This window comes from Camelus dromedarius, chromosome 17, assembly GCF_036321535.1.
Source record: "Camelus dromedarius isolate mCamDro1 chromosome 17, mCamDro1.pat, whole genome shotgun sequence".
In the NCBI taxonomy this organism is placed as follows: Eukaryota; Metazoa; Chordata; class Mammalia; order Artiodactyla; family Camelidae; genus Camelus; species Camelus dromedarius.
This window is the reverse complement of record NC_087452.1, coordinates 33,865,438-33,885,040: the sequence shown is the minus strand read 5'-3', so window position 1 is coordinate 33,885,040 and position 19,603 is coordinate 33,865,438. Positions and strand designations below refer to the sequence as shown.

The following is a 19,603-nucleotide window of genomic DNA, read 5'->3' as shown; positions in this document are numbered from 1 at the left end:
CCTGTGATGCCCCACCTCTGGCAGGAGAAGCAAACAACTATGGGAATCAGGGTGGTGGTCTTCTCCCAAGTCCTGTGGGGTTAACAACCTGGGCCTCTCTTCCAGGGCCTGCCTTCCCTCAAGAGGCTGTTCTCTGGGCTATAAACACCTGTTTTCTGAGATACTCAACAGTCCGGCCAGAGATTCTCAAGCAAAGGGGAAAAAGCAGTAACAGAAAGGTTAAGGTAAACACAGCAATATGCTCCTGTACATCCATATGAGCCCAAGTGAACTTTCTCTCATAGAACCTTCCAGAAAGTGCTCTCATGACACCACTGTACACAGCCCAAGCCACTGGGTAGAGCTGATGTTTGGAGGGCTCCATTCAACCTCTTAGGTACATTCAGTACCCCAGGAAACCACCACCAGTCAGTGTCCCCCGAGGAGCACTTCCAGACACTGACCAGTAGGTGTGACAATTCATGTACTCACTTTTCTGACGATGGGCTGCTGGCCCTCTACACAGCCATACCAGTTTAGTAACTTGTTCCAGGCCTCAGCTGGGACCAATACATAGTCCAATTCATCAATTAAATGTTCTTTCAAGGTCTGACTCTCAGGATCTGAAAAAGGAAAACAGCACATAACTCATTGCCCTTCTCCCCAGAAATGTTTGTTTTACATGATTCTTTTGTACTTTTCAGAAATAAGAGAAGTATTTATAGGAACAGGTACAAAATTCCAAAACTCTGTCACTGGTCATAACACAGAGCGGACCTGGATGACTCTGTCTTTAGCCATGCTTTCTGAACATTTTACAGGAACTTGTATTTATTCCATAATTGGAGGAAGAAGGAAAGAGAAGAAAGAAAAACGCTAATTTACATTTTTAAAGTGTTACAGGGTTCCACAATTAAAATTGTTTATTATAAATATTTAATACAATATTCTGTTTAGTGAAACTGCATTAAGGTCAGGTATCATCTTCCCCTGAAAGATTTACTAAGGAAGCAAACAAATGAGTCACTGAAGTTAAATGTATTTTACCAAGAGTCATTTAGCATTCTCAGTTTTCAACACTCCCAGTCAAAACCCAACTGGACACCTCCCTATGGAGGGAGAACATCTTTAACACGCTAACCATCCATCTTACACCCCCACCCCCAGAGGCCACATGACTGGGAGTCAGAAAAGAACATCCACGGTCTGAAACACACTCTCAGTGGAGGACCAATGCACTGGATCAAGGGGAGACTGATCACTTCCCAGCAAGGGAGCCTCTCTGCTAAGCCTCTGCCCATCAACACATACTCCCACAGCAGTGGAAGCCAAGAAGCTGGGAAAACCAAAAGTACTCACAACGGTGCAACTTATCTGTAACTCAAGGCAGACAACGTTAAAAGTAAAAACCAAAAGCAGCACTCACAAGGTGACCAGGGGTTCCCATCACCCTTCAAACCAGTTTACCCCCTCATCCCATCAGGTCTACTGTCCCTACTCAAGGAGTTTCAGATCTGATCCACCTTTGCCTTTTTCATTTCCAAGGAAAAAGGAAAGGAATGAAGCAGCCTTGGAGAACAGGAATACCAAGGTGAGACAGGTAAATGGATAAACAAAATGTGGTATACACACACAGTGGGATATTATTCAACCTTTAAAAAGAAGGATATTCTGACATGCCATAATATAGATGAACCTTGAGGACATCATGCTAAATGAAATAAGCTGGTCACAGAAAGACAAATACTGTATGATTCTACTTATATTAGGTATCTAGAGTAGTGAGACTCAGAGACAAAAAGTAAAATGGTGGTTGCCAGGGGCTGGAGTCGGGAAGGAGACTGGGAATCACTGCTTAATGGGTATGGAGTTTCAGTTTTGCAAGACAAAAAAGTCCTGGAGATTGGCTGTGTTGCACAACAATGTGAATATACTTTTACTACTAAACCGTACACTTAAAAATATTAAAGATGGTAAATTTTGTTATGTGTATTTTGCCATAATTTTTTTAAAAATGGTGGATCCTCCTCATTGATGAGCCAACCACTTTCCACAGCAGCTCTGACATGATAATGAACACTGACAGACCACATCTTTTCTACTTAGCAACAGAAGGATGGTCCAGGAGTTGTACTTACCAGTCTACTTGAATCAAGAACTTCCAGAAAAAACTGACACCTAAACTCCAAACTTTTCTTTGATTTGCAAATTAAAACTCATAAGTTATTCATCTGTCTTACTTGGAGACACACAGTTTCTTCATTTCTAACATGAAGCCCTATGCAAGTCTGGTCACCTCTACTGGACCAAATAGCCAGAAATCTTTAAATGTGGGAAAGGAACCAAGAGCGCTCAGCATCATCAACCCCAAGTACACCAGTTCCACAGGGTTTTCTCCTCTGAAGCTTAAGTGACAATTTTCTCAAACAAATCATTCTTATGACACTATAGTGCAAAGGCAGGAAACGTAACTGGAATTTTCAATGCAATTCACTGTTTTCACTTAACACTGGCTCAGTCCAAGGGCATCATGCTAAAAATCACACAGGGGTTTTGAAATGACAATTTAGTCTTTGCAAATTTCTTCAATAGAGAAGCAAATAAAGGGGGAAAATGAGAGCACAGCTTGGTCTAAGCACAGGGATTCCACCAGACATACAGCAGGGGCACAGGTGGAAATGAGAAAGGAGTGCTTGGCAGACATCAGCAAGGAGATGTTTACCCGCTCTTTTCCACACGTTTAAGAGCCCCTTGCAGGCCACTCCCATGACTCTAAGGGAAGGCAGCCAGACTGGGACTGGCAGGTGACTAAGAGCCCAAGAACTAAGAGGGTGGCCCTCACTGGCCAGAGATAGGCCATTCCTGCACTGTTGGTGTTCCAGGGTCTGAACAGAATGTACTTTCTCACTTTCCAAGCACGCAACAAATGTTTCCAGCCTAAGTCAGGTGACATCAAATTGGAAGACCACAGAAGGAATGCTTGCCCTTAGCCGAAGGTCACACAAAATGACTTTAGAGGGACCCTCTAGCTCCAGTGTTCTCATCACCATTACTACTAAAAGCCTTAAGAATTTTCCTTTCCAAAAAACAAGAGAGAAAACGACAAGGTGCGAACATAATGCAATGATCCTTTGGGGCAACTTCATGGTATACTGCTACCCTCTGACCCATATCAGGAAAGAAAGCATATGACATTATTATGTCATTCAGACTTCCCCTAAAACAAGGTCTATGCTGAAGCATTGCTCACTTTTAAAAACACCCAGGAACCTGAATCAAGCCTCATGCATTGTCTGCCTTCCTGCTGCCCTGATTTGGTGGTCCAGGCAACAGATCACCTCTGTCCTGTTTGCAAGGGAGTTTAAAGCCAGGCAGAACAAAGCCTAGAAAAGGCCAACTGTCATCTCTGTACATCTATAGGTGCAAGCCAAGCTCAGGTGTGTCATACATCACTTTTTCAGCCATTTATTCCATTGGGAGCTGACTGTGGTCATAATTCTACTGACTTGCTACCTCTCCTTACACTACTTCTATGACAAACACAGCCGTCACAGGAATGCTTGATGAATGGCGACAGGTCTACTATTGGTTCCACTGTAAAGGTAACACAGAAAATTCTGGTTCCCAAATTTCAGATTCCAGGTCAAATTTCAAAATGATTTTGTACTTCTTTTCATTCAATATACTAATTTAAAAGTGAAATCTCTAGCAGAACTAGTATGAAAAAAAGAGAGAGAGAAATTTAAAATGCTAGAAGCATGCTCTCATTAAGAACAGTTAATTTAGGAAAAAAGCAGCCTAACTTATCCCTGAGGGTCTGTAAAGACTACTGCTATAGACACAAGTCAAGGACACTTGTTTCTATCCCCTCACAGTGGGAATGTCCAGGTTACAGATACACATGACCTCACGCCACTACCCAGGTGGACATTTCAGTTAGAAAAGCAACAGGATACTGCACCTGAAAAGAGTCCGGAGTTATCTATCGGGCCAGGAAACAGGTTGTGTTCACCCACATTGTACATATCCCAGCTGTCGAAGCCCACATACTTCTTCCACTGTTTGAACCACCGGCTGTCAATAAGATACCTAGAGACAGACAAAAATTTACTGTACCAGAGAAGCTGTGGTAGTAAGTTTCTGCAGCTGTTCTCTTAATTTTTTTTAATGGTGTTTCCATTCAAGGAACAAGCAATCTCCACTAAAAAACACTTTCTCAAGAGCAGGAGCAGCCCCCAGGTTCCCACATGGCACAGAGATCCTGGTCCAGGGATGGGATCCATTAAATGAAATGATTGTTGAAAGAATAATGAATAAATGAAAGGAAGAAAGTTGACTGACTTCAAAATGCTTGTTTAAATAAATTTTTTCTATGGGGAAAATCTTGTTTGCTAACGAACATGTCATTAATTTCATAATGATCTTTATAGAGGTCCGTGTCCAGGTAGACAGTTTGGTTACACTGCTTTGTTTGATGTAAACAGTATTAAGCCAACTTTCTTTCTAAAAATGAGATAATAACATCTACTTCAGTTTTCCTCTGAGGACCAAACATCAAAAAACGTGTGTATATACATATGTGTATGTACATATATACATAAACACATGTATAGATATATATGTAAAATAGTGTCTTGATATGTTTATCTTGTCAAAAAGCATTAAGTTGATTTGATTATGTATTTAAAGTGTCACTATTCTGTTTTACAATTAAGAGAAAAGGAAACCTCTGTGGAGGAACAAAGCATAACAATTTTTATATTGGTGAGTCCTTCAAATTCTAAAACCAACAAACCTCAGAGATCAGGTAGCTTTCCAGAGGCCACAAGGATCCATAAATATATCTAAATCTCTAAAATGCTCTTTCCCTCCAAACACTTTAAGTGTGTGATTTTAGTCCATCTGAAACTTCCTCTGCTTCTGCTGAGCATTCTTCATATAACACACCTACTGAGGATAACATCTAAAAGTACTTCTGCCTGCCTGCTTTCCACAGCTTGGCTAGCTCAAGAACACTGTAAAGATGTACCTGAATTTCTCCTCATCCCAATGTTTCTCTTCCCTGCTCAATTCCTCTGTCACTATAAGTGCCATTATCATCACCACCATAGTTTCTTAAAGAGGAATGTTCAATCATATTCACTGCAAAATCAAGACCAAGTTTTCTGCTCCCACACAATAATACCACCCAGGAATCTCTTCACTAGTGGAAGTACCGTCGCTTCTACTATACAACTTATTAAGAAACCTCGAGTCAGACTTGCTCTTCTAAATCCCGGACTTTCAATTTTCTTTTTAGCAAGGCTCTAAGCTACCCCCTTCTCTCACTCCGAAATGTTGCTGCCACAATTATTTTTGACATTTGCTACCAAAATAACCTGGCGTTCATTAGACATTTGTTGAGCTTCTGACCTTGGCATCTGTTCGGCAGTTTACGAGTTACAAAGTGTCTACTTCTAATCTACGCCTCAACTCACTGAGGGCTGGGGAAGGAGGGGCCAAATATCGTTACCCTGGTTTTAACAGTAGGGAACCAGGGTCTGTGAGGTGTGGACACCTTTGCCCGAAGTCTGACAGCGAATCCTCAAGGTAAAGGACTCTCCTCATCCTGAAAGTCCCCGTGAGCACGCCCTTCCATCCTGCAGCGCTAGCCTCCGCCGGGTCCTCCTCCTAGCGCGCCGAATGGGCCGTGACGACCCTCAGCTCCATTCACGCTTTCCCGGAGGTGATTCAGGCTCCTTCTCTTAAGGGGTAGGGGTCGGGCCACTCTCTCAGAGTCACTAACATCGCCCCCTCCCGGCCCCTACCCAAGCCGAGAAAGAAGGGCCCGGCCTGACCGCCCGACCCCAGCCCCTGGCTCTGCGAGGCGGAAAGGAGGGCCCGGCGCTCACCACTGCGCCCCTCGTTGGAGCGTAGTCCTCATCAAGGCCCCGAGCTCGGATTTCTGGGTCTCCGCATCCGGTCGCTCACGGTAGCCTCCGCCTTCCGCCATCTCGGCCGCGGCCCCGGTTCAGCCGGCCCGGACATCCGCCTCACGCACGGCGTGCTGTGGGCCGCGCCCATACACGCAAGCACGCACGCACGTGCGCGCGCCCAAGCCCCTCCTCACGCCGTGGCTGGGAGAGCCTGCGCGCCTCGGCCTCTCCCCCGCCCCCACGCGCCGCCCCTCTCCCTCCCGTTCGCGGTGGAGCCGGGAGGGGCCCGGAAGAGGAGGCGGGCGCGGAGGGAGGGAGCTGCGACTTCCTCCGCCCTGCTGGCTGCGCTGTGCGGTGGCCTTACGGCACATTTTCTCTCTCCAGCCCAGCGATTTCAAGGAGTCAGACTGCAGCCCCCCACGACCCCTCTCTCACCCTTTCCGGGCCTGCGGGTTATCCTGGTTTTAAATAAACGCAGCCCCAGGTGCGAGGAGCCCTGAAACTAGATTTTCTTGTTTTAACACCAACTATTCCGCCTTCAGCAGAGACCTTAGGCGAGTCCTTAGTTGCCCAAACGTGGGATCGAGTCCCTGTCTGGGAGGCCCTACAGGGATTTTGGAAAATGGCAGGTGAACCAGTGCCGTGGACCAGGTCTGGACTGTGTGGCCTAGTCATTAGCGGTATCAGTCTGGACGCCAGAATCACCTGGCCAAGGCATTATTCCACAGGCCCTCCACTGAGCTAGCTGCTTACCTTGTCAGGAAGGCAAGCAGCCGCACCGTAGCCGTACAGGGGCGATAGCAGCAGAGGAAGGAGAAGTCCAGGTGTGTTCTACACATTGAATGTCAGGATGCTTCTTAATCTGTTGCTGCCATAAAATACAATGTCCTGAACACCGTATGTTTCCCACTCGACCCTGCATACAAAAAACACGGCCCTCCTCCTAGAGGGGGCAGTAAGCCCAAAGTAAGGAGGAGGCCAGACATCTGGCTTACGTGAGTCTGCATTCACTTGTCTGGCAGTTCCTGTCCTCAGAGAAAAATAAGATAAGACCCAGTACCTGCCCTTCCTTATACGATCTAATAGAGGAAAAGAGATCTTCCACAAATAACCCCAGCACCAAGCAGTGTGTATGTCATTAAAGGGTACAGACCAAAGACTGTAGACCCTGAGCTGTGAAAGGGAGCCTTTGACTTGAGTAGCATTTAAGTGTGATCCTGAAGAAAGCATAGAAATGATGGTGCATGGGCAGACGAGGGATCAGAGAGAATTTCTGGAACAAGCAGGGCGGGATCAAAGAGTGAGGATTAGGCCAGTTGAGCTGGGTGCAGACTACTGAAAGGTCCCAAGAGCTAAAGCTAGAAGGGAGGTGGGAGGGGCCACATGACCTGCCTTTAATGGCCCACAGGTATTGTAGGAGGTATTAGAGCAAAGAGAAGTGACTGAGGGTGCTTTATACCCCCAGTGGTGCAGCCCAGAGACCTACTAGGAACCTTTGGAGAGGTGGCCATGAGGGAGGAGAGGAGAAACAGATGAGCCATGTTTAGTGTTGGGGGTGGAAGAGAGCAATCTGGCCTGGTAAAGGTGTAATAGGTCATCTGAACAGATTTACTTTTTTTTTTTTTTTTTTTCAGATTGACTGTTTTTATGTTGGGTTTTGGCTAATTGAAATTAATTTGCTTTCTCTGGGACATCCATCACCCACCATCTGGTAACGGAGGCCTCTTCGCAGTTGGGTAGAATAACCTTGAATAACCACATAGCAATTAATCCCCTGCAGATAAGTTACCATCATGTGATAATTCTACATCTGAGGAACCAACACTGACACCCCAAGTGCCCTTCTGTGAAAGTTCTATGAAATTGTTAAAAATGTTCTCCAAGGAGAAACAGGGCCTTTCATCCTATTTATGGAAAACGAAAGTTGGGTTACTGACATTACTTCAGAACCTACATTAGAGTGTCTGCTTCCCTCTTCTTTTTTTAGCAGTTTCTCCTCTACCATTTATGGCATGGGTCAGAGTCTTAAGGAAGTAGGACAAGTCGTCAGCACCACCAGAAAGGGGGACAAAACCTAATTTATGAAAATTAAAACTTTGGAAAATCTTTTTAAACCTGGATCTCTTCAGCGCTATTAAAGAGCTGTAAAAATAGTACACCTATTATGGGTAGTTCCTCAAAATTTATATTTAAATTACTAACTGCCAGTAGTTAAAATGCAGGGAATAAAGTGAAACTTCATAATCAGAAGATCAGCATCATTTTCAAAGTTTTAAAACTTTCTTTGTGAGCTTGATTATATGTTAAAAAACTGAGAACTCACAGTGGGTAGGGGGTACAGCTCAGTGTAGAGCCCGTGCTTGGCATGCCTTGAGGTCCTGAGTTAGATCCCCAGTGCCTCTGTTGAGAACCTGCGCTGCATGGTGGCTTTCTGTCGTCTTGAACAATGAGCATCTGCCTGTGTATTCCTACTATTGTGGGCGTGACCTGCAGATTTGTGAGGAAACATGTTGAGTGATTCAACTTAGGAGACGCCCTGGCCCCCAGACTGTGCCCTCTGTTGGGCCATTTACCCTAGGGAGAGGTGTAAGCTTGGTAGAGCCCTCACTTGGCCCCATAATCAAACCCCAGAACTGAACAACCCACCCATTGCCAGGGGAGCTTGGGTCACAAGAACAGGAAGGAAAGCAGGAAAGGAGCTAGAGGGAACAGGCCTGGCTGACTGGTCACGTACTGCTTGATCTCGGACTGTGATGATCTAATTGAGGGTTTGTAATGTCTGGGTGTGTAAACTAAGCTATATTTGGTTCCGAATCATAGAGTTCTTGCCTTGGTTGGTATTATGGTTTGCTCTTCACCTACCTGGAGTTAGCTCTCCCCAGTCACCGTTGGTCCACACTTAGCAAGCAATCACAGGGCACATGTGGCAGTCTTCACAAATATTGGGCACCTTTTGATTAGAGGTAGCATCAGGAGAGAAATATTTTTTGTTTGCTTCTTGCCTGTGCTTCCTAACCCTGCCCAGGGGACTGTGAAAAATTAAAAGGCTCTAGAATTAAATGGGAGAATTAAATGTCTTATCAGTGACATTCTCAACTCTTATATAAGGGTTGTGTTACTGGGGAAGGTGACAGAGGCAAAAACCTGAACAAATCTCACAGAGAGGAAGCAGGATCACTTTTTCCTACTTTGGAGACTCGTTCTGTTGGACAGTCTCCATTCCGGTTATGCCACTGTCTGTAGCCAGCCCTGGCTGGGCGGGGACAGTATTGCACCCCAGGCGTGGGTGCGGCCAGCGTCTTCTCTTCCCGTTCTAATTCTATTACCATCGATGTCTTCCCCAGAAACATGTATTTAGATGTTAATTGTGTGTGTCGTTTGCCCTTTGCACCGAGTAAATTCTCAGTATGCATTTTGTGGGTAAATGAATGAAAGAATTATCTAGACAGTAGTCATTTTTTCATTTGGCTAATAATCTGGTATGTATTCACAGTCCCTCCCCTCCAGGGGTTCACAGCCAATGTGGTTGGGGAAGATGTTCTTACATGTCCTTATAGTGTGTCGTGTGCTAACAGTGCTGGAGGAGCATGGAGGGTGATTCTGTCAGCACTTTGCTAGGAAGGAAATTTAAGCAACTGCTGTAGGAAGCAAAGGCATGCATATATTCCCCCTGGCCTTTGAAGATCAATGAGTGTCCCAAGGAATGCTCAGGGGACCAGTGCTTCTTTATTTTTTAAAATTAATTAATTAATTATTTTGTAAGGGGAGGTAATTAGGTTTTTGTTTTTGTTTTAGTGGAGGTGGTGGGGATTGAACACAGGACCTCGTGCGTGCTAAGCACGCACTCTACCACTGAGCTATACCCCGCACCCTGACCAGTACTTCTTTAGATTCACACACAGTACACAGTCATAGTCACATGCTGGGGACAGAGGGGATTGGGGCAGCAGTTATTTCCTCTGCAGGGAGGCTCAGATCCCCTCCACTTGCCTCTCTGGGAGCCAGGCAGCCTTCAGGACTGTAGGACACCACCCAAGGTGGGCTGCACATTCCCCTGGATAGTGCTCAGACTCTAGCCATTTGGATAAAGTAGGCCTGTTCTGTGGTCTCCTACCTTGGCCTTGCTGGCTCTGGCTACACTGGACCTGGGAAGGGTGCTGGGTATGGGGTTTCAGTCTGCAGGGTGAAGCCTCTGCCTAACACATCACTGTCATATCCCGTCAATCTCAGTGCTTCTACATGCAACTAACAGCATACCCACCAGCAAGTGGCCTACCTAGTGGATTTTGTTTTTCTTTTCTCACAGGACAAGTCTGGATTTGAGTTCTTGGATAGAGTAAAGCTGAAATCTCAAGCTTGCTTCTCTGTTTCCCATAGGGCCCATGAAACCTCACTCTTTGGGCAAATCTCTCTTTTGAGGTCCCAGGTCCCAGTTCCCAATCCAGCAATGCCTGATGCGAGGTACATGTCCATTAACTTGTTGACCAGCTCCAGCTGGGCTTTATCTGCCAGCCTAGGTATGTCACACCTGTGAAGGCATGCTCTTCCAGCCTACTTGGTGATTGCAATAACAAAAATCTGCCAAATTCAGAGTACTCTGGCAGGGATCCCTGCCCATTCTTTATAAATCCAAGCTGTGTTGCCTTAGGGAAATCTTTAGCCAGCATTTTTTACTCAGTATTACCCAGAGGTTAAAACTTAACGAGAAAAGGCTCATCTGGCCAGGAATGCTTCTCTGAAAATAAGCTTGCTTTAAATGTTGTTTGTGGAACTACATTGAAACAGAACAAGGAAGTCATCTGATAAAGGGCCAATTGTGCAAGACATGCCTGCCCAAGTGAATTTTATCAGATTTTTTTCCAGCTGTATTGGGGTATAATTGACAAATAAAATTGTATAGAATGTTTAGTGTGTACATCTTGGTGATGTAATGTACCTATACATATTTTATCAGATTTACTGTATTAAAAAAAAAAATCTAAAACAAACATTTCTGGAAGAACGACTAAAATGAAGGCTCCTGAACCTAATTGAGTAACAGCAGGGCCCTTCCCCTTCTTAGAAGACCTGTGGCCTAAATGCGGCTGCTGCTCCCAGATCAAGCAATGTCCTGCAGGCACTACACCAAAGGCTAGGACGTCAAGCAGGCTCACTGGGATTCCTTCACTTTTACTTGTTAATTTGACCTGCTGATTCACAGTGGGGTGTGGGGTGGGTGCAGGTCTGAGCCAGTGGCGGTTACATGGTTGAATGAGAAAGAATGTGTGTGTTGGGAAAGGGTGTCCAGTTTTTTGGGCAGGAAGATGAAGTGTTCACTGGCTTTATTCTGAGCCTTCCTGAAAAAGAGGGAGTTGGAAAAGACAGTTAAGGGAGGCAGGCAGCTTGAAGTCTCAAGAGGAAAATTCACCAGCCAGGGTCAGCCACATTGGAATCTCAGGAGTTCCTTTCCCTGGCAGACCAAGGCATAAATTAAGGGGGGAAAAAGTGGGCTACGAGGGGTGAGTCAGCAGGCAGCCTGGGGGAAAGAGGTTGCAGTCATTTCATTTTAGAAAGCCCTGGGTTCCCATCCCAGAGCCTAACTAGAGAGTGTGGCCTGGGCCGCACTAGCCCCTTGTAGGAAAGGGGAGAGTTGGAGCAGGATGTCTTCCTTTAGGGGTTCATCTGTAGATCACTGAGTAGGACCCTAAATCCCCAGACTTTCCCCATCAGTATCTCTGGAGCTGGGCCGTGCAGGTAGGTTTTAAAAAGCACCCAGGTGATTCTGGGGCACTATTCTTCATTCCTAGAACAGGACCTGGTACCTGTCGGGCACTGGCTGTCTGGTTTCAGCTCTAGCTGCCCCCCTGCCACTGCACAAAGTGCTGAGGGACATTCAGTCCACAAGCACTATTCCCAGCCGACACTTCTTTATGAAATGTCACTCCCTCCAAGAGGCAAGCATGATTGTCCCTATTGGGCCAGGCCCTTTAATTTATTCTCAGGATACCCCATCCTACCCCCATAGAATTAAACATGCATATAGTAGTGATAGAGTCTTTCTGTTTTTCTGAGGACTGGATCTGGCACCCGGCAGAGCACATGGCACAGGACTGAATGATAAGTGTTGCAATAAAGGAGCCAAGGGCTTCTAGGGAAGAACTCTGGGTTAAAGGAGGTCACAGATGGCCTAGGTATAGGTTGCTAGCCTCCATTCCAGGAGCCAGATTTGGAGTCTACCAATGATCCTCAAAATGCCCTGGCCCTGGGTGAATGGAAAGTTTTTGTCTTTATATTAATTGCCAGGCATTTGCTGATTCATGTCATACAGCAAGCTCTGTGGACCCCGAGGAGAGGCTCAGTCCCATTCCACTTCCAGGACTCTGGCCCTCTAGGGAAGCAGGCCAGTCACTCACAGGTATCGTCAAGCCTGCTGGTTCTCAGAGGAGCATGGTAGGGTGGGACCTAAAGGGAGAACAGAGCTCTGCCTTGGTCATTTCAGAGGGGATTTTGTAGGCCTTGTAGCTAAAGGGAGGTGGGCTGGTACAGGAGTTCTGATGGAGAGGAAGCCACAACACAACACCTGCTTAATGACCTAAGAGCAGACAGAGTGGGAGGGTTGCAGCAAAAGATTCCTGCTTAGGGCAGAGTTCTTAGAGTTGGTTCAGACACAGAAGGGATCTGAGTCACCAATTTAAGCATGAATGTTAGGACCCCAGAACCTCTGGACCACATTCTGGGCTAAGTGACACTAATAACTCGGATCTGGATCCTCATTGGTCCAAATAGAAGCTGCATACAAGCCATGCAGAGTCCCTTGTACTGATAGGAAGTAACTCCAGGTCTGTCTCAAAAGATTATTGCCAGAGGGACAACAGATGGAGAGGCTGGACCTGAGCCACACCTGAGAAGCAGCAGCTGGCCTCCAAGATATGCCGCTACCCTGAGCCTGACCACGCAATTCTAACTGCAAAGTGCACGCAGGGCATGGTCAGAACAGCCAGTTGTATACTCTTCTGAGTACATGAGAAGCAGCAACCAGTAAGGACAGCATCACAATAGAAGCCCTGAGCAGCCCTATGCAAAGATCTAGCAAAGTAATGGGAAAAATGATGTCATATTGCATGAACTGCCAACTGTGTAAAATGGGCCTGTATGGTCCTAACACTTGAAGAGGCTTACTGAGCAAGCGCTCACTGCCCGACACGCATAGAGGCCAAAACTATGGCACCAGCTTTTGGAAAATGAGCTTTATTTCAGGGTTGAGCAGCAAAGATACAGGAGGCAAGGCTCTCCAATCTGTTTCCCTGACCTGGGATTTGGTGAAACTTTTTTGAGTTAGGGAGCACGGGTTGGTATGTGGAAGTGCTGATGGGGCAGGTTTGTACTGGAGGGTTTTAGAACTTGGCCATTTATGGTAAGGTATGGTAAAGGGGGCTTTAGTACCAGATCTTCTGGACAATGGACTCTTCACTTTTGAAAGGGTCCAGCATTCAGATTCCAGTTGTGTCCAGGTTCTTTGGTCCCATGATGGGGTGGGGGAGAGGAGAAACTCTGGTTTCTGGTGTTACTAGAGGCCACTTTTCTCCTCTGTGCATGCTTCCTTCAGCTGCGTGACTTGAGGTTTTGTTCTGTTGTCTCTGAAAAACAACTCTTATCTTGCTATCCACAGAGTAGGGCCAGTTTGGGCTGGTTCTGCCATTACAAGGCCACAGACTCTAAATGTGAGTGGGAGCCCATGCTGTGTTATTTTTTATGAAGGTCATTTCGAACTGAGCCAGTACTCAGAAAGGAGAGGCCTAACTACTAGTGGTTAGGCAGTCAGCCCTTGACTTGTCTTCCTCTTTTTGAAATACTTTCTCTTTTAACAGGGCCTCAAGATGGCCCTACTGCATGTCCTGGCAAAGGGAGAAACGCTGGGACAGGAGCCAGGATTCCCACATGGGAAGTGTATTCCACTGCGGACAAAAGGATGGGATGTTCAGGCTTGGGCTAGGATAAGGGCTGGCCGAGGGTGAAGGGAGGGTGTTTAAGCTCCTAGCCCTATGACAATGAGGTGCCCCCAGCTGACAGTGACACGAGACATACACACACAGTTCTGCTGACAACTAGCACTTTATTAGTGAGATGCTGTGGTCTGGGAAAGGGGAAGCCGGGATAGACAGGACAGCACCCATCTCAGGGGATTTTCCTGGACATCAGGCATTCCCTCCATGCAGGTTTAGAGGAAACACCTTCATGGGTAAAATCCCCAGAGGGCAGTGCTGTGATTGCCAAGCAGCAGGGATAGGAGGGGCACCTTAGGCAGAGCTGGGCCCCTGGGACAGCAGGGCTTCGATGTCAGGCTCGATGTCGATGGTCAGAAAGCGGCGGCTGTACCTGCGCACAGGCACACCATCTGGGCCCACCAGGAACTTCTCGAAGTTCCAGGAGACATCGTTGCGGCATACTGGAGACCAGGTGATGAACTTGGGGTCGGTCATGAGGGCAGTGGCGTCGTCACTGGGAGTGGGCAGGGCCTCACGAAGAAAGGAGAAGAGCGGGTGCGCCTTTGAGCCGTTCACGTCACATTTCTCAAATAGCATGAAGTTGGGCTCGAACCCACCTCCTGGTCGGACATACTTGAGGCAGTTCAGGATCTCCTCGTTCTTCGCGTTCTCCTATGGGAGGGAAGAGCAGCTGGGACCCGAGGCTGCTAGGGGAGGGTAAGCCTTCTGACCACAAACATGGGAGTTTTTCCATTAGTTACTGGACTGTTACCTTTCCTGCGCAACCCCAGGGTGGGCCTGAACCCCAGCCAGGACGAAGTCTGGAGGAAAGCAAGTCGGTGGCCCGTCTCTCCGCGCCCAGGGCGCACGATCACAGGGCCCAGACGGGCGTCTGCCTGCGCTCCCAACCCTGGTCGCAAGCCCACCCACGCCCCGCCCGGCCCCGCGCACCTGATACCCAAACTGGTTGCATGGGAAGCCCAGCACGACCAGGCCCCGGGGCCCGAGGCGCCGCTGCAGCTCATTCAGCTGGGTGTAGTCCCGGACCGTTGTGCCTCAGAGCGACGCCACATTCTCAATGAGCAGCACCTTGCCCCGCAGGGAGCCCAGGCTCACCGGCTCCCCGCCGGCTAGCGGGCGCGCAGAGAAGGTGTATACCGTGCGCGGGGCCGCCGCCGCTAGCGCAGCCGCGGAACGCTGAGCCGCGCACATGGCGTGGGTTTGGAGAAATAAGGGAGAGCCACGGACTAGAAAAGCACAGAGGCCTGGAGGCGCCTCCTTTTAACAGGCGGGCGAACAACGGGGGTCACATGGCGCACTTTTCCGCCCGCTCCGCCCCCTCGGCCCCGCCTCATCCGGCCTCCGCCCTCCTACGGCTGGTGACCCGCGAGGCGGGAGGGTGCGGCAGGCCGGATGCGGGAACCGCCCAGACCACCGGGCGGAGCCGCGGGCGCGTCTGGTCCCTCCGAGGCAGCTAGCGTCGGCACTTGGCAGCCGCGCTATTTACCCACCCCAGGGCCCAGGCCCGAGAGGGCTCTGGATTCTTTCTCAGTGGTTCTTCAGAGATTGGGGCCTGGCCCAAGAAGACTGGCCAGCAACAGCAGCGTGCACTGCCTGTGGCCACACAGCCCTCCCAGCCTATGCCATGTTACTACTCCTGCAGGACATGCCCTGTCATGAGGTGCAGAGAGTTACGACTTGAGGTGATGGTGTAGTTGGCAGCAGCCACCAAGGCAAGTTCTCTCTGCGTTGAGGCTCCGTGGTTCTAGGAAGGCTAAGTTGGAGGAGGGTGGGCAGTGCTGGGGAGCTGGGGCGGGCAGCCAGGGCTGGACTCCAAAAGCCAGCTCTTTCAAACTCATTTTCCTGCACTCTGGGGCTGCCCTAGACAGTGTTCACGTGCAGGCCTCTCGTCTCCCTCCGACTTATGCACCGCAGTGCGGCACTGCCCTTACAAAGGTTTTCTGGGGTCACTGCCCAGGCCCTGACCCAGACTCGTGGAGGGGACCTCAACAGCATGCAGGCCAAGGGGACGCAGCTGATTTCAGGCCATCCTCATAAATGCCTAGTCAACTTCATCTAGAGCTCAGGGTTGGAAATAAAAGACACTGAAAATGAACATGGAGTAAGAGGAAAATAACATACTCCTAAGATCCTCCCAGAAGAATGAGTGCCCCTCAGTAGGCGGCATTCCCCACCCCATCCCACTCTGAACTTGAATGTAACGCAAGGCAATCATTTCGACCTTTTTGGGAGGAGGCCGGTTAGTACCAGATTTGGGGTGGGGGTAGGCAAGCCGGTACTTTGCACCCTGAAGGAACCTTCCAAGGTGAGTTAGGCAGAATCCATTCTCCCATTCCCAGCCCTGGAGAGAGCAACACAAACACCAGGATACAGGAAGTTTAGAAAACTGCCTTTATTCTATTAGTAGTTGGAAAAATTAACTGGTACAGAAAAAAAGTTCAGTCAGCTGGAGAGAAGAGAGAAACTGAGTGCCACCCAAGAGAAAGGGTGGCTCCTCTGGGAGGGAACCTGGATACAGTGAGAAGAGCGAGCACTGTGAACTAGAGCCAGACCCTGCAGTCCAAGTGAGACAGGTTGTGCCACCTTCTGAAGTGTCTTAAGTGCCTCAGGCATAAAACCAAATTCCTACTTACTTAGCCCAGCTCTGGGGAAGTGGGTACTGGGATATGTGGGACTGAAAAGAGGTGATATGGTCATCTTTTATCAGAGAAACTGACAAAACGGGAATTTAAAAAATGGATTTTCCATCTGACTTTATTTTCAAATACACTTTCTTTTTTTTTTTGTTGTTTTTTAAAAACCAATACACTTTCTGTGGGAATGACAAATATCAGTATTAGGAAATCCAATTATACAAAAAATACTACATCTAGTCTGGGGTAGATATATTTATTTTTGGTAACATACATTAAGCGGCACTAATTACACAGTAACTATAAGGTAACTAACATGAAACCACAGAACTGTAACTTTGCCACAGCTGCCTGGACTTGGGCCTTTCTGGCTGAGCACATTTTCAAAAAACTGGATACGCACCCCAGAGCTATGCCAATGACATCTGTTAAAAGGAATAAGCTCTGAAGTGGTGACTCACCAGAGTACCTTGCAGCTGACAGATAAAAGGCAGGACATGTTAGTTATAAAGTAGTTACAGCCTAATTCACAAAAGTTACCGTTTCTCTTTCTAGAAAGAAGCAAGAAGAAATTCCTTGAATTAGCGCCTGGTGTGTCAGGTGGGAGTGCAGAGGAGGGCTGTTAGAGCAGTGTCAGAAGGACCCTGGTGGGTCAGGTGGGTCGGACATCATTAATAATCAATGGTTGGCTTCTAAATACTGGTAGCAAGATGACTTCTGATTTGTAATCTTAGGTAAATTATAGATAAATGAAAAAGGCCAGTAATCATACACTAAGATTAATAAACAGCACTTCAAAATTAACCGCATGAGGACTGTGCTTGCAGCAGGGTTTCACAAGACAAGGCACCCAGATTTTTTCTTCCCACGTCTGGCTTGCAGAGCAGCTCTTGTGGCCATTTCAAAAACCTCCCTCACTCCATCTTTGGTCTTTGCTGAGCACTCCATGTACCCAAAAGCACCAATCCTGTTTGCCATATCTCTGCCTTCTTCTGGCTTTACTGGCTCCTAGCAAAGAGAAGAGAGCATTTTTAGTTAACAGTGTTACATACATATAGTAAGTAAGTGTAGAGTATTCAAATTCAGCTAAAAGACTTCTTTTAAAAAGCTGCCAAACTCCCAGACTTGAGTTCCGTCTCATGATACTCATATGTGGGGACTGACCCCCACCCCCACTATAAAATCCCTATCAAACGAGCTCTTCTCTGTGAAGTAGAGTGAAAGAGGGAGAGGCCAGAGAAGCCCTGGAAGGCTGAGGGAATCAAGGGCAAAATTATTCAAGCTGTTGACCCAAGGTAAGCCTTTGGGTCTTCTTAGTTAGCTTCACAGAGGACTGAATGCCCAGGGAAGGAAACAGATCATGACTTTGACATATAGACAAGAGAAACTTCAGTGGGAGAACCTGGACTAAGACTTCAAGGCATTTCTCCTTTAATAGGGAAGTCCTCTACCACTGGGCCACCTGTCTTCTCAGAAGCCAAGATGTCACCTTCAAAATCACTTTTATAAAGGCATTAGGGATTTCCTAATCCTTCAGTTGCCACCAACTTAGCTTTGGCCTCACATATATAAAGATAGTAACTAGAGAGAGAAATCAAAAGCCTGATAAAGTTCCTGAATCTGGAGTGCTGACTACTACTTTGATGGTCCCATCTTAGGCAGGCAATCTTTAAGGGCACAGCACTACCTCACAGGAGAGGTTCCATCTCTAATAACTAGGGAGTGTTAGGGACCCTCTGTACAGGCCCAAGTCAATAAGGGCCAGATGGACAGAGAGAGGCTTCTGAGACTCTCTCTGAAACAGCTAGACCTGTGAGGGCTTCTGCTGGTTTCTCCCTGAACCTCCAACCTTGGGGCCTGGGTTCAAGAATGCTAAAGGAAGACAGAGCCCTGCCCCAGACCATACCTGCTTCATCTTGGCTAGCTCCCGCCTTGTATGCTCATCATTTCGAAGATCCTTCTTGTTCCCAACCAGGATGATGGGCACGTTCGGACAGAAATGCTTGACTTCCGGAGTCCATTTTTCTGGGATGTTTTCTGAAAGAGGCAAATTGCACATAATTTAGGGATACATACAATTCTATCTTGAAGAATCTCCAAGACCCCTAGTTAAATTACAAAAAATCTTCTTGAGAAGTATGCTGGGCATTTAATGGAATCCACCAGTTTCAAAACTACAAAAAAGGCAAAATCTAACCTCCCTTCCCTTAAACACAGAATCACCAATTTTTCTCAGTCCCACCAAGGAGTTCAGCTCTTCTGGAGATATGTCCCACGTAAAGGCTCTGGAGGAGAAAAGGATCCAGAACATAGGATAGCTCCACAATGGTGCTACCTGCCACAAGGAAGAAGCCTCCCTACCAGCCATGCATGTCACTGTTGGCAGATGATTCTGACCACATCTTACAGGAGTCCTCATTCTGCAGCTACAGCTGGCCCATGGTCCACATGCCTTCTCTACACCTTATTCATGGACCCTCAACATGACTCACCCTGTGGATTACTGGTATTTTGAGTGGCTTGAGTGGCTTTTGAAAATGAGTGACAACCAGTTGTAGCTTCTTACCAATACTGCAGTAATTTAAAAGGTTGTATGTACATCATAGTGGAAGAGTGACCCGGGTTCAACCTCCCACACCCACCACCTTTAGCATCTCAGTGTCAGGGATGATACTATAAAATGAGGAATACAGTAATACCTTACACAGAACATTATTTTCAGTCAATGCATACAGAGTACTCAGTATGATGATCGTTTAAACAGTACTGGCTATAATTTGAGACTGTATTTTAGGAGTAAACTGTTCATTCTCTGACTTCAAGACACATTACCAAAAGGTAGGAGTTACTGAGAACATAGAAAGATGCTCTGCCTTCTGGCTAAAAGAACACACGTAGAGAAGCTACATGAATGAGGTCAGGAAACGCTTGTAATTCAGTGCTCTGCTCTTCAGCACACAAGGCAGACAGTTGTCTGCTTCCTTTTTTCCTTTGCTATACAGCAGCTACAGGGTCAATCACTAATGTGACAACTTGAAACTCAAAGCCTTATTCCAGAACAAAGGGGTTCCCAAAGAAGTGCAGTGTCTCA

At 47.3% G+C, this 19,603-nt stretch overlaps 3 protein-coding genes across 5 annotated transcripts in view; all 3 read right to left on the bottom strand.

Annotated features, from left to right (window-relative positions):
* The window catches only part of USP4 (ubiquitin specific peptidase 4), a 33,370-nt gene extending 27,244 nt beyond the window's left edge, over positions 1 to 6,126 (bottom strand). For 2 of the 3 annotated variants that reach the window (XM_031470310.2, XM_031470311.2), the window contains exons 1-3: positions 5,871 to 6,028; positions 3,941 to 4,068; positions 472 to 602 (exon numbers count right to left, since the gene is read on the bottom strand). In XM_031470310.2, coding sequence (XP_031326170.1) covers positions 472 to 602; positions 3,941 to 4,068; positions 5,871 to 5,971 — 360 coding nt within the window. In that variant the 5' untranslated portion in view covers positions 5,972 to 6,028. Of the gene's footprint in view, positions 1 to 471; positions 603 to 3,940; positions 4,069 to 5,870 lie in introns of all 3 variants that reach the window. The other variant, XM_031470309.2, reaches the window with a different exon arrangement.
* Positions 6,127 to 13,966: 7,840 nt separating this feature from the next.
* GPX1 (glutathione peroxidase 1) lies at positions 13,967 to 15,171 on the bottom strand. Its single transcript, XM_031470314.2, has 2 exons — positions 14,810 to 15,171; positions 13,967 to 14,530 (listed from the first exon to the last, which is right to left on the bottom strand). Exons 1-2 carry the CDS (start codon positions 15,068 to 15,070, stop codon positions 14,171 to 14,173), a joined length of 621 nt encoding a protein of 206 aa, XP_031326174.1. The 5' UTR covers positions 15,071 to 15,171; the 3' UTR covers positions 13,967 to 14,170.
* A 1,085-nt stretch (positions 15,172 to 16,256) lies between these two features.
* Positions 16,257 to 19,603, bottom strand: part of RHOA (ras homolog family member A) — a 45,122-nt gene continuing 41,775 nt past the window's right edge. Inside the window, exons 5-6 of the mRNA XM_031470315.2 lie at positions 18,419 to 18,549; positions 16,257 to 17,520 (exon numbers count right to left, since the gene is read on the bottom strand). Of these exons, the coding sequence (XP_031326175.1) occupies positions 17,347 to 17,520; positions 18,419 to 18,549 (305 nt within the window). The 3' untranslated portion in view covers positions 16,257 to 17,346. The remainder of the gene's footprint in view (positions 17,521 to 18,418; positions 18,550 to 19,603) is intronic.